Source organism: Xiphias gladius, chromosome 9 (assembly GCF_016859285.1).
Source record: "Xiphias gladius isolate SHS-SW01 ecotype Sanya breed wild chromosome 9, ASM1685928v1, whole genome shotgun sequence".
Classification (NCBI taxonomy): Eukaryota; Metazoa; Chordata; class Actinopteri; order Istiophoriformes; family Xiphiidae; genus Xiphias; species Xiphias gladius.
In genome coordinates, this window is record NC_053408.1 from 21,970,849 (window position 1) to 21,986,072 (window position 15,224).

Below are 15,224 nucleotides of genomic sequence, written 5' to 3' on the forward strand. Positions count from 1 at the left end.
ATCACTGATGCAATAACATTAAAGCAGCATTTTAATATTGTAGCTGGCTGCTGTGGATCCTGTTGGGTGGTTTAATTCCCAACAATGGATAACATTATTTTATGTATTGTATTTTATATGCTCATTATAGTTTTGAAAGTCTTAATCAGCAAAATAACTAGTAAGCATAGCCACTAAAAAATGAAGTGGAGCATTAAAAGTACAGAATGTCCTGTGAAGTTGAAGTATAAAATAGCATAAAATAAAAATATTCAATTCAAGTACAAGTACCTCAGACAGACAGTGCTTGAGTAAGGTACGTGTGCCTTACTTTTTTAAGGTTACTTTTCACCACTCTGCAAAAATACAGTGTTGTCAAAAGTACCCAAAGAAAGGGAGGAAACCCTCTAGAAAGTACCAACTAATGTGATGATTGAATATTTGATGACAGCCCTGTTGTTATGGCACCAAAATTATAACATCTCAAAATTGACGAAATCAGCCAAAATTACCATTCTCACCTGCAATGCATTGACTCAATGTTAAGCAGAGCAATAACTTCTATCACTGTCCCTCTCTACTCTAAACACTCTACTTGTCTTAATCAACACAAACATACTGGCACCACTGGGGGACACAACGATGGCAAATCTCAGGTTTTTCGAACTACTCACCCAGTGCAAAATGGCTGCAGCGCCGCTCTGCTATGTAGGTGTAAATTAGCAGGTTTTTAGATTGTAATTACACCTTCCCTCCTCAGAGGCAGAGATGGTTAGAGTGGAGCCTTATGGAATAATTGGGGAGGCAAATGAGAGTGTAGCCATGAACAGGAGACATTAAAAAGAATCCCCTTGCTGGGAACACTGGGCTACCTGGAATGCTGCAAGGCTCCAGAAGAGGTGATTAGGCAGGAGTAGGTGTCATTAAAACTCCATTAGCACAAAACCCAACCCCTGGTTCTCACCTCAAACGCGCCATATGCACACACACACTGCCGTAGACCATAAGTGTTTGCGTGTATTTGTGTGTGTATGTGAGACACACTGAGTTTACATGTATGTGTGCTGAGTGTTTAATGACTCACTCATCTGGACCCCTACCACTGGGATTTTGACCGTAAGGATCCTGTTGCGGCAGGCTCATTAAGTGCCTGCTTATTAATTAAACACAGCTGAGGCTCAGGGGACGGTGGCAGCCCTGCATATCAGCTTATGAAGTTTCACTCTGTGTGGGGCTAAACGAACGGGGCCTTCCGTGAGTGCAGGCCAGCACTGGCAACAAATCCCACAAACGCCGACATGCGGTCAGACTGGGATTGCTTCCCTACCGTTTGAGGGATGTAGAAATCCAAATAACCCTGGATGTGTAGGTAAAATGAGCAGTGTGAGTTTTTCAGTCCCAGGGAATTATTTGAGGTGCAGAACTAGATTACAGTTTTCAGAGACATCTTACAAATGAGAGAATTGAATCAGTGAAGTGGTGCTGTGAATGCCAATTATCGTTCTACCATTAAAACCCTCTTCCCCTGCCTAGTAATTTCCTTCCAAATGTGTTTTTCTAATTATGAATTAAACTCAAATAAGCTTGGGTAATGAACCCGGTTTTATTCTTTTCCGAGGCCGTGCTTATTTTGCCTTGTGTGTCTCTGTTGCTGCAGCCATACTCAACAATCTGGCTTTAATTCTGTCTCCTAAACTAAATTTCCAGATGTATTTGAGGGAGTATTGCTATGCATTATTGTGTAATTCACAGACAGACCTCTAGCTTGTGGCTGCATCACCTTTTATTGGACTTCTTTATATGGCTTTGTTTAATGCTCTCGTATTGCTTTTCTATTACAGCTTTTACGGAAATGACACAGAATTCCATTTGTTGTAATGCCCCAGATATTGCCGTTGTTTGCATTGTGGTGGTGGTGTAGCAGAACTGTACTGGGAGATTTAGGCAGTTGCTCACAAGTCCCCTTTTAAGTGAACGGAGGAGAATGCAACTGGAGCTCACTGTGGCGAAGGCAGAGCACAGGTGGAATCTCAACTGCAGGTCCGCTGTCCACAAACATGTCCGCAGCCCTGTCCACAACCTTTAATCCTTAAAGCTGGACCATTAACAGGGAGAAAAGGGAAGCCGGTGTGTGTGAGTGATTACTGCATGTGCCTGTGTGCATGTGAACCCTGGCAGCCTTTTACATCCTCTGCTAGCAGACAGCCAACAAACACAATGGATCAAAACTGCTAAACTGCTCTTTTGAGGAACGCAGTACCTGAGAACAAGGTGAGAATGGAACTCGTTCATTGGTGCGCCGCTTGCGCCTGCGAACTGCTATGTTTGTGCCTGTGTGTACCTGTCAAGATGGTGGACAATACTCGCTGTCGGCTCACGACCAAACACGGACGAGCTATCGTCAGACACCGGGCTTGTCAAATCAGACATTAGGGTTAGGGGTTAGGGCTTAGGGTTGAAACTCAGTGCTCATTTGAATCTTATCATCGGTAGTGATTGTTTCATAGCCGAATAGTGAAAAATCAAGCAACAACTCATTATCAGTTCGCAAGATTAAAACCAAATATTCACAACATCGTCAGTAGTGAACTAGGTACCTATTGTAAGAGGACATGGAAATACGAATCTACTTTGTACAAAAAAAGTCACAATGCGATCTTTTGCATACTAATTAGTAGAGTTAATGTGTTCTCGCCCTGGAATGTTATGTAATGTTATTTCTGTTCCTTGTTATAAATCTGTGAATATAACATGTACTTTGCATTCTGTTTTGTATTCTATTTTTTATTTCTCAATAAAGCTTACTTGAAGAAGAAAAGCAGACTTGTTTTGATAGAGAAAAGTTTCCTGGCTCCAGTACTCCGGAGGCCCAGTGATTTGGATCTTCAGTCTTTTTTGATCCTACTCTTAACAGGGCTGGATGACCTCTGAGCATTGCTGATCGTAGTGAGCGCTACCGGATTGTCTGTCTCTTCTAATTCCCCTTCGTCTATTAGCCTGTCCCGCTGCTTCTTCCTCACAATCTCTACTCCGCTTCTACCTGATGATGTCACCGGTTAATTGCGGTGCAGTGCCTGGCGCCCTGGAGACCTCCCCGAGTGACGGGAGGCTGTTGGGAGGAAAATTTCGAGTCCCTCTGTTTTTAAAGAATAAAACACACTTGCACACATACTGCACACAACTCCAAACATACACACATGCACACCTAGTTCCCACCCATAACCGGAGCTGTCACCTTATATACACCTAATGAGAACAAACTCCTTTTCAACCTTGACCCTGAGGAATCCCATTAATTGTGTCTCTACTGCCCTTTCCATCCCCTCCTCTTCTCCCCACATCAAGCGCTCTGAGGCCGGGGAAGGTGACGGGGCCGGCTCCCCTCCTCCCTGAACAGAGTGCCTGCAGGAGCAGATGTTCCACTCGATTAGAGGAATGGGGATGTGGGTGGTGGTGTCAGAGGGGAGTAAATCTTTCGGCCCTCTATTATATTTAATTTTAGTGCTGGATTTGTGTTAGTAAATCCATACCTTGTAATGTGTCTGTGTGTGCATGTAGGTAGTTCATCATCAGCAGAAACTCGAGCAGCCCTGATTCATGCTCACACACGCGTGCGAGCACTCACTCACACACACTTACTTCTATCTTTGTGAGGACACTCATCAACATACTGCATTCCCTAGCCCCTTACCCTACCTTTAACCATCACAACTAAAGGCCTAACCCCGACCCTTAAACTAACCCTAACCTAAACCTGATTCTAACCTGAACTCTAAAACCGAGCCTTGACCCTCAAACAGCCCTTTGAAATTGCGAAGACCGACCAAAAATGCCCATACTTTCCCAGAATTTCTTCACTCTGTAAGTTTTATAACTCCAACTGGTCCCCAAAAAGCTAGAAGTACAAGTACACACAAAACCTCAAACACACGCACGCATGCACACACACGCATACAGACACACAGAAATTGATTTCCACGGCCATTTAGCAATGGTTGTCAGTGTTTCTTTCACAAGCATGATACTACTTGTCCCTTTTATCTCTTCTTCTTTATTCCCTTCCTCTTCTGTAAAATCATGAGTAAAACCATCCACTGAGAACACAGAGAACTGTTCTATTTATATGAAATCCCAATTCTCAGAAGCACCGCATCTATAGTTAACGTCATCGAACTTTTTCACTTCCTATGAGAAAAGGAGCAGACAGCGGGGGAACTATAAAGGGTGCAAAATTGTGACATTTTCTGCAGCTCAATCATGAGCAGCAACATCATGAAGACAATTGACTTTAGTTAAGTAATGTCTCAGTACGAGCAAAACATTAGTGGTAAGTGTAGGTCAAATGTAGCGGGAAAAAGGCCACACCTGAAGTTTAAATTTAAATCTGCACTTCTTGTAGGGCACAAGCTTATAACTTTTTTTTTTTAAATAAGGAAATTAATTTATCAGTTTAACCAAATTAATTCAGTTAATCAAATTTATCAGTCATCAGTCTCACAATCAGAAGTAGTTGAGCACCAAGTTCAGAGATCTCTTTTTCCTGCCTTAAAAGAACATGCCAGACAAGACTTGATGATAAATGAGAATATTTACTGTAACTGAATGTCTATAAGCCACTGAATAAATGCAGCATTAGTAAAGAAAACAGAGTAATTAAGTCAGAATCAAACAGATGAATAAAATTGATCTTTGAAAGATAAAATGTACTGATCACTTATTTTGGCAATAGCAAAATAAAATGAGTGAATTAGGATTATAAGAGAAAGAGGAACGCTATGGGAGGGAATAATTTCTCAATGACTAATAATATTGATAATTCAGGGCACTATCCGACATCAACCTTTTTCACAGGCAGCAGAAGTCGAGTTTAGCCTACTCTATGGCATCGGGTCGGAGCTGGCCCCTTCCAGTTGGATCCGCAGTGGCTCGGTGATAACTGCTCTCTGAGATGCAGCGGTTATAACTGGTAAAAGGACTGCAGTTAGGTAGCGCTTTTCTAAACTCACTGACCACTCAAAGCGCTTTACCCTACATGCCACAGTCACCACTTCACACGCATACAGCGCCTCTCTACCCGTACACACACACACTCACTCATACCTGTCAAGCAACAAGTGTCTGGTGGCAGGGCTGCTCAGCTGACAACCTGGTTCCAGCTGATGGAACAGCTGTTTGGGCTGAGAAGGGGTTCTTGCAAACAGGCTGCGGTTATGGAAGATACAGTCTCTCTGCTGGTTCCCTGGTCCGTTGACGCTGGTGTCGGAGAAACTCTGATAGCTTCACTTTAATTACTTAGAATCGTTAAATAGTCCTGAAAGTCATTTCACTGGCTGGGACACAAAGTTGTCCAAATACTATCAGGAAAGAGCTACTAAAGTACAAAAATAGGCTATAAAACTTAGGTTCACTTAGTTTAGTACTGAATCGCAAACTGAGGCTAGTTTCAGATACAAATGGTAATGCACACGCAGCTTAATGAAAAAAAAAAAAGAGATTGCTGGAAGGCCAGTCTAGAAGAGGTCAAATGACTGGAGATGAGGCTTGGTGAGTGGCTACAAAAAATCTTTAAGGACAAAAAGAAAAAAAAGAAAAACGAAGACAGAACCAAAAAGAGTTCCGGTACCAAACGTGTCAAAGTGCAAAATACGCCAAGGAGATCGCACCTAAGTGTAGGGTGCAGTTCTTTTTATCAACTGGATATTTGCACTGAGTTGTAACTTTCCTCCAGTAAGTGTCTGCATCTTTGTTTGCAGAGCCAAGGAATGGAGGAGCTGATTTTGAAATTACTCCGTACAGCGAGATTAACTGAATTCAAGTCTTACAAGCAGAGATCACACACTTCAGCTTTTCACTATGGTCACGCAATAATGATAAACATAAATTGTAGTGAGGAAAATGAAGAAAAGCATATAGTAATAATCAGAGTGCAGTAGAGAGATTACTCATAATGGTATAAGACAATTTAACTATCAAAATTATCTTCATTACCATACCATAATAAACTATGAGGGGAACAAGGGTTCAGCAACACCAATTTGATTAAAAATGTAATTAAGTAAAGTCTTATAATCTAGTGTAATAACTATGTATGTGTATATATATATATATATATATATATATATACACACATACAGGTATTGAAAATCATTGAAATCACAGAAGTCTGCCATGCATTAAAGGGTAAAACAGTGAACACTACATTAAATTCCTGATTTTATAACTCAATTACATCATAGAAACAACATTTTCTGAGTAATTAACTGGGTTGCCAAATAGCTGAATAACTCATTCATGTAAGTTTCAGACATGTACTTTAGTAACAGCATATGTCTTTAAGGCATGCGACTATAATTTATGACCATCTCTGTGAAACCTAATTTTGAATATTGAATGCAGTCAGTGCCAGGTCTGGCGTATGTTACTTTGGACACATTTATTATACAGTGAGAGTTTCTGTAAAGTCCTGAGCATGTCTGAAGAGTTTATTATGAAAAGGTGATAAGGTCACTTAGTGGGTCCAGAAAGTCTGGAACATTTTAATCAAAACCCACAGTTTGTCCCCCAAATGGTATTTGGGATGAAAATGAGGGGTGCTCTCACTACACAAATCAGAAAACAAAGTCTACTTGTTGAATTGCTCTTATTACTTCTTTGTAGGTTATAAGATCCTTAACCGCACTCATTTGCCCTCGTGTATTTTCTATTCTACCACACAGATTCCAAGGTTTTCAAAGATAACAGCTACTGTCTTTCAGACTGGTTTACAATGAAATGTAGACAAGATGTATTATATTTCCATTTCATGTAATGATGCAGCCATAAAACACATCATCGTGGGTATAAAAACGTAACACAGTATGGTATCATGTAAAATGAAGTGTTCAAACACAGGTATAGATTATGTGTGTGATGTGTATATGGTGTATACAGTGAGTAATGTAATGTAGTAAATTTAATGCAAAATCAGTGTCAATGTCCAAATGTTGGTAATAATTAAAATATCGGCTATTATTACCTTAAAAGTCACATGAAAAGCTACTCTTTGGATTAAGTTGCCATGATGCCTACTGAGACAGATATTTTAAAATCCTAGGGTTTCTATGTTTAGATGTTCTGTAAATCAAGTAATTGCTGTACTGTACATTTCCCGCATTATACTTGTAGCTTAAATGTTTCTTTTGTGCAGGTAAAGTGAACTAGGGCTTAGCTCTCAAGGTCAATTTAAGGATTTGGGTTAGGGGGCATACAGAGGTAACGGTGTGAATTATGTACAACTTTACGGAGCAAGGCACGTTGTATCAAAGTGTTCCGTTTAAAATTATGTCCACTGATCAGTGTTGCTCTGCCACTGCTGTTGCTGGATTTCTGCTTTGCAAACAATGCATAAACATTGCTTCTAACGCTTCTGAAAAATACTGCTGTTGTTCATAATAGCATTTCACAAGCTTCCTCTCTGATATACCCTGATTCTCCGGGGGGGTAAAATTACCACAGTCACTCCTTTGTGATGAGCTTTATGTTTGCTCATGGGAAGTGATCAATTCAAAGCTCAGACACCAAACATAGACGCTGTATAGATACTCTGGAATCACCGACAATAAAACAATTCCACACGAGTTGGCTGATTTAAATATCAGGAGATGAGAGTTGAAGGGCTGTTTTTAACAGGAGCCTCCCGGGTGCCGTGTAATTTTACCCCCAGTGTTCATCGGTCCCCGCGTTGCATTCCGGCTCCATCGCAGCTTCTAAAGACAATCGGCTGTCATTGTAGCCAGGGGCTGTTTTTGGTCCACCATGTGTACAATCTACCTTTTCTTTGCAGGACCAGCTTGTGTCTCTGGAGTGTAATATTGAATTGTGAATGTATACAGATGCTTATTGTATATTTATTGGCAATTGACAAAAAATAAATATTCTCTGATGTATTTAAATTTGTTAATTACTTTACATATGGCTGTGGCCCAACTAGAATGCAAAAAAACTGCATCCAGTGGACATGAGAGGTAACACAAGATAAAGGACACTACAGGCTGTATTTTTTTTGCCGACATGCGGTGCAAAACACGTCGGCGTACCAATGAACTGGTATTTTCCTGTGGAGCAGTGAGGGTGTTTCCTCAACTGTGCCGGTTTGGTATCTTGGTGAAGCACTGCGCACAACAGTAGGAAGAGAGCTGCGGCATAATCCAGCGGTGCACAGCAATCTCTGTGCCAAGAATGAGGTCAATGACCCACCTGCTCAGAGCAGGTCAACTGCTCAATGCGTTTTTGTTCCATAGTTTTTTGGTCACTTTATTCGGTGAAATCACATCCATATAAACCTCCCTAAAATCCCACAGCCCCCTTTATTGCTGTTTTGCTCCTTTTTGTTCTTTTATTTTAAAGCTGACATGACATATATACAAAAAAGTTGTATAATGGCATTAATGCCAGCCAGACTACATAAATAAGTGATTTTTACTAGCTCTATAATCCATGACAGTTAGGAGGAAGTCTTTACTGACAGCCTTTCCCTTACTCTGGTGAGTGTCTTTACAGCAATCTGAAGGCAGCAGGTATCCGTGCCTTCTGCAGTCTCTAACAGGAGCTATGTGTTGCATTGTCATTCCACAGTTACGTGCAGCAGATCTGCTGGTTTAATTTTGTGCCACAAGCAGAAGACTGTTGCATAAAATAACCACCAAAACCTCCATGCTTATGTGTAAAAGGACAAAATTGTTTCAATTGATTAATCTCCATTTTCTACATCAAATCAACAGGTGCTTTGGATACTGACATGCTGAAAACAGTTCACATAGTCTAATGTAAAATCCTGGATCAATTAAAACATCTCTAACTCCACTAACAACTCCCTCATAACGGTCCGTTTCTTTCGCCTCCCTCAGTATCTCTATTCAAAACACCAGGTAACCAGGGCAACAGTGTGTACTGTGGGCTCTTTGTCACAAGTCTGGCCAAATACTTGAAGCTCCCCATTTTTAATTACAATACAGATAGACATTTTGCTCCGATCACCACCATGATGTGATAGACACTGTTACAATGGTTACAATTTGTAGTGGTGTTTCCAAAACCAACGAGTGATATATTAAAAATCCTTATTTATTTGTGGATCATTAGGAGGATCACATTTTGGTCACAATATGAAAATGAAGCAGGGAAATATTAATTTACCAGATTGTCAACAATCATTTCTCTATGTAAAACAGGCAAACCTAGACTGAATTAAACTTTAAAAATCCTTTCCGAAATAAAGAATTACAACATGAAAAAACTAGACCACATTTTTAATTCTACTCTCCCTGTACATATAGCACTTTGTTGGTATTGTTTCTCAGATGATTAAGGATCATTGTATGACTGATAATATAGCACACTATTACACAAGGAAAACATGACTATTGTAAGATCTTCAAGGTGATGTGATTGGCTATGATTGTCACAGCCTCTAACACGCCCACCTACAATGTATCATAATGCATTCTTTCTGATCTTTTTGATCATGTACAGTCCTGGTTGAAATTATTGGCACCCCTGAATGTTTAGTAGAGGATTTATAATATCTTCAGAAATAAATGCAAATTAACTAATTTTGTATAATCAAAATATCCTTAAAAAATATCCAAGGTTACTGAACAAAAGAAAATAAACAACAAAACTTGCATAATAGTAAAATAATACAAACACAAAATATACCCAGAGACACAATCATTGGCACCGTTCAGTAATATTTGGTTGCAGAACCTTTGGCAACAATGGCAGCCTCTAAACGTTAGTTGTAGAAATCTAGAAGCTTCTTGCACCTGTCTGCAGGTAGTTTCTGGCACTCTTCCATTGCTATTTGTTCAAGCTCTTTCTGCAATGGCAGATTTCAGCTCTCTTCAAAGGTTTTCTTTGGGATTTAGGTCAGGACTAATTGCTGGTCAGTTTAGAACAGTCCATCATTTCCTTTTCAACCATTCTTTTGGGCTGCTGGTTCTGTGCTTTGGGTCGTTGTCCTGCTGAAAGACCCAAGACCTTTGCCTCAAACCTAGTTTTCTGACACATGGTAACACATTTTGCTCCAAAATGCCTTGATAATCTTCTGATTTCATCATTTCTTAGATACATTCAACGCCTCCAGTACCAGAGGCAGCAAAGCAGCCCCACAGCATGATAGAACCTTCACCATGTTTTACTTCAGGTAGGGTCTTCTTTTCGTTGCCTATAAACAAACTGATGCACTGCATTACCAAGAGTTTTTGCAGACAATAGTCTTGCCTTTTTGTGCCTTTCTTTCAATAGCGGTGTCCTCCTTGGTCTTTGCCCACGGAGCCCTACTTTGTTTAGTGTGTAGTTTATGGTACAGGCTGAAGCCACCACTCCAGATTGCTCCAGGTCAGCCTGAAACTCTTTAGATAACTTGCGTGGTGTTTTTTCCACATCCACACCGACCTTTGCAGACTTCGCTCACTGAGTTTCTTCTTAGCACATGTCCTGGAAGCGTCTTAACAGCTTTAAGACTGTGAAACCTTTTGATAGCATTACGAACTGATGAAACAGGAAACAAGATCTTTTTCGATTGCCTTGTTGCCTTGGGAATTGTTATGTTTTTTTGATAATAGCATTTCTGATGCTCTGAGACAGCTCTCTTGTCTTTGCCGTTGTGAAAAAGAAACTGGAAACATGTAAACACTGAAAATTAAGCACAAATGAGTCTTATTTGTTTTTAATTTTTTTTGAGGGACTAATTTAAATTAATAAGAAAGGTGCCAATAATTGTGTCAAGCATGCTTTTTATGTCTGTATTTTTTATTTCACAATATGACAGCAATTTAGTTGTGGTTGTTCAGTAACTCTGGACATTTTATTAAATATTTTAATTATACAAGATTGGTTAATTTTCTTTTATTTCGGAAGATATTCTAAATTTTGTACTTAAAATTCAGGGGTGCCAATCATTTCAACTAGGACTGTATTCTTTCTGTTTCCAAGTGTGCCACACGTGCGCCTGGCCATGAAAATACCAAGGTGCGCTTGGCACGCCCCCGGCACACTGGACAGAGTGCATTTGACTGTGCTCAGCGCTTTGCTACCTGGTTCACAAAAAAAAGCCCTAGATGATTAGACAATTATTGTTAGTCTTAAGTGTTAAGAGATGTTTTTACATGATATAACCTATGGAATGCCTGAAGTAGGATTTAATACTTACAATGTATATTAAAACTTAGCTACAAAACTCTGAACTCTTAACAACAAGAGAGGTGAAAAGTTTTTTCTGCTCAAAAACTATCTTCACATTATCGTCCCACCTCCCAGTTATGATTTTCTTTTACTTTACTTTTACAATTCTAAAATTGAAATTCTTATTATTTATCATGTTTTGACTGCATTTGCTACTGCGTTCTTGAAAAGTAAAGGCTGATGCGGGTACTGTACAATGCTGTAAGTTGAAGGACATTCCAACTGGATATAAATAATTGTCCCATAGTGTACGCAGCTGAGTTCATAGTGTACGATAGCTGAGTGCAGTAAAGTTGTGTGTGTCTGTGTGTGTGTCTATCTGTGTATGTGTGTGTGTGTGTGTGTGTGTGTGTGTGTGTGTGTGTGTGTGAGAGAGTGTGTGTGCGGGTATGATGCAGTTGTCATCTCACCCCAAACATTTGCCGGAGGTCAGGATCCCGGAAACGGAAAGGGATGTTGGAAACGTGTAACCTCTTAGGCTGCTGCTTCCCAGATGAATCATTGGGCTGCAGGCCCATGGCTGCAGTATGGAGCTGCTGGGAGCCCTCCGTCTGTACAGCCTCCTCTGCCTGCTGCAGGGAATACACAACATGTCACAGATTAGCTCCTATTGTGCTATTAAAAAATAAATAATGAAATATCCTGAGAGGACTAAGAAAAGACTCAGGTGGGAGGCAAGAGTGTTCAGTGGTGTCTCACATTGAAAACTAGACAGAGCTCGAGCGACATGAGAAAAAAAACAGATCTGCAAAAGAATAGAATAGAATAGAATTTAAATTTTCAGGAAGCAGAAAACAGTGTGAAAAAGGGGAAGGGGGCATCAAAGAGTGCTGTTCAAATTCCACTCTGTATCTTCCTGTGTGGATTTAAATGGTCACGTCAAGGTTATTTTTTTTATCATTTAGGTATCTCGCCTCTCTCTCTCCCATGGCATCGATATATGAGCTGGGAGATTAAAGAAGTTGTCTAAGAGGAATTAGAAAAAACATTTAACAACCTTAGGAATGTCTACACCAAAGCATACAGTGCATTTGGAAAATATTCAGCCCCCTTCACTTTTTTCACGTGTTATGTTGCCACTATATGCTAAAATAATAAAAAATAATAATAATTTTTTCCCTCATCAATCTACACTCAATACTCTATCTAATCACGAAGCAAAAACAGAATTTTAGACATATTTGCATATTTATTAAAAAGGAATATTTGAAATATCATGCTAACATAAGTATTCAGACCCTTTGCTATGACACTTGAAATTTAGATCTAGTGCGTCCCATTTCTCTTGATCATCTTTGAAATGTTTCTACACCTTGACTGGTAAATTCAATTGATTGGACATGATCTGGAAAGGCACACACCTGTCTATACAAGGTCTCACAGCTGACAATGCATATCAGAGTAAAAACCAAGCCATGAGATCGAAGGAACTGCCTGCAGAGTTCAGAGAAAAGATTGTGTGGAGGCACAGATCTGGGGAAGGCTACAAAAAATTTCTGCTGCATTGAACATTCGCAAGAGCACAGACCAACCAAACGCCCGACCAAACTGAGCAATCGGGGGAGAAAGGACGTTGTGAGAGATGACCAAGAACCCGATGGTCACTTTGGCTGAGCTCCATAGATCCTGTATGGAGATGGAAGAAACTTCCAAACAAAAGTCAGTTGGTTTTGGTTGGTTACAGCCCAACAATTTAGGTCACACGTTAGGAAAACGTAAGGTTCCAGAGTTCAGTCATTATAAATTAATGTCTGCCAGATTTATTACAGATCTGCAGATACAATACTTGCTTTGTCCTGCTCTGCATCCCGCAGGCTGGGAAAGAAAATGGCTGCCCACCTGATTTAATCTCTCATTTCATTCATCAAATTGTTTAGCTTCACTGGCACCGGCAAGCAAGAAAAGTCAATGCTGCAGATCAACCCTCACAACCTTGTGAGGATGGTGGCATTATTTAGCCAGGTTTTACATTGACTTGTCCCCTAACTCGAACAGGTCTGCTTTATGCCAGTTTTGCTTTGTTAAATAAATTTACCATTCTTTCCACTGAGTTCTAGAAATCCGAGGAGCTGAAGGCTGTTGCCAAAACCCAGTTGTCTTGTAACATTTACCATCTAAAATCTAAAAACTGGTATATTTTCTTTCTAATGGGAAGCTCACATATCAGTTCATTCCATATAGCAGAACACAGCCATGGGTGAAGCAGTGGCCTCTGAGAAAAGCTACTACTTTCATCGGGAAAATAGTTCCCACATTTTAGAGAGCATTATTCTGGCTGAAACTAGGCCATTCTGTTGAAGTTATTTCATTCATTTCACAAAAGACAGTGCAAATAAAAAGATAAAATAAAAAACCATTTCTTTTAGAAAGATTGGAGAAACATATAGTATAGTTCTTGTTATGTTAGAAGTCAGGCATTATATATTTTCACAGTTATAACAGCACCCAAATCTGTGTATCATTCATTCTTTTAATATTCAATTGATAATCTAAAATTGGAAAATGAAAAAATTATTTGTTATTTTGTTAATCAAAAACAACGCACACACAGCACACACATTATTATTATTATTAATAATAATAATAATAATAATAATAATAATAATTATTATTATTCGTTTTATTATTAGTCCTATTATTAGTATTATTATGAAAAGTGCCTTGAGGTAGCTTCTGTTATAATTTGGCACTATATAAATAAAATAAAATTGAATTAAATTGAATTGAAAAGAGAAACATTTATGTTGATGTTCAGGCTCATATTCATTACATTAAATCAGGTACTGCCATCGCCCAAGTGTATTTGCTGCAAGTTTATCCACTGCAACACACGAAGAAGTCCGAAAATTCCCGGACACACAAACCAGAAAGATTACTTATCAAATTCAAATTCCGTCAGTAGCCTGTTTTTTCATTTTCTATTTTTGTCTTTAGCATAAAATCGAAAGTACGAAACAATAAGCCATTATTTGCTTTTTTTTTGTTGGGATTCTCAGTTAAATATGAGAAACAACAAAAGAAAAGAAAAAACAAAATTTAAGATTTCAGCATTGTCACCGTCATGTGGTGGTCATGACCCTCATGTGACGGTGACAATACCGAAATGTGGTGAATGTTTACCTTCAGTGACAACATTCAGTGAAACTGCAGGAAGCAGTTTGTCCTTTATGCACCAATACAGAAAGTAAGGGTGTGGAAGCTGGGGTGGTGAATTACTCTTTGCTTCACTTGTGTCTTTTCCTTGAATCTTAGTGCCTCCCACTGAAGATGCGAGGAGACATGAAGGAAAAGATGCAAGGAGAGATAAACTGAGGAAATGAGAGAAATGAGACGCCCTTTCCTCTGAACCATCATCTGAAGCGACATCAGTTTCCGATGACGACGGCACAGGTGGATCACAGCTGGATCACCTGTCAGTCCTCAGCTGTTAACAACTCTGTCCAACTAATAATAAGGGTGCACATTTACCTCTGAAAGTGCAGCTGTTTTTTGGGTTTTTTTTTAGTAGGTCTCTATATTTTTCTCCTTGCAATAAACTGCTTGACAAAAAAATTAATAAAAAACCTGTATATTCTGTACAAATCACTTGAACTACAGTTTATAAATGGACATTGGTACACTGATAGTTCAAGTGATAGTCACTTAAAATGTGTTTTTTTTTGCTGAAATATGACAAACTGTCCTCTTCTCCCTGCCTATAAAATCATTTTGATGCAGATTAAAATCATGTATGAAATATTTGTAATGGATGAATAAATGTATGGTTCTGTTGTTTATCAGACCTATAGATAACACAGATCCAATAATTGTAACTACATGGTGAATCCGAAAAACAAATAAAAATTAACACTTCAGAGGTTTACATTTGAGTTGGTTTTATTATTTGTTTGTCCACTTTGGTATAAAACTGCACTTATGTTGTGATGAAGTGTCATATCAGTCCAATCAGCTGCAGCATCCAATCACAAACAGATTTCCAATAAAGGGATGTGACTGTCCGATAAAATAATTATGTGAAGGTT

The 15,224-nt window shown here is 39.2% G+C and overlaps 1 protein-coding gene across 2 annotated transcripts in view; it reads right to left on the reverse strand.

Annotated features, from left to right (window-relative positions):
- rbfox3a (RNA binding fox-1 homolog 3a) overlaps positions 1–15,224 on the reverse strand; it is an 86,181-nt gene that overhangs the window by 45,533 nt on the left and 25,424 nt on the right. The window contains exon 2 of one of the 2 annotated variants that reach the window (XM_040134843.1): positions 11,613–11,774. In XM_040134843.1, coding sequence (XP_039990777.1) covers positions 11,613–11,774 — 162 coding nt within the window. The remainder of the gene's footprint in view (positions 1–11,612; positions 11,775–15,224) is intronic. The other variant, XM_040134842.1, reaches the window with a different exon arrangement.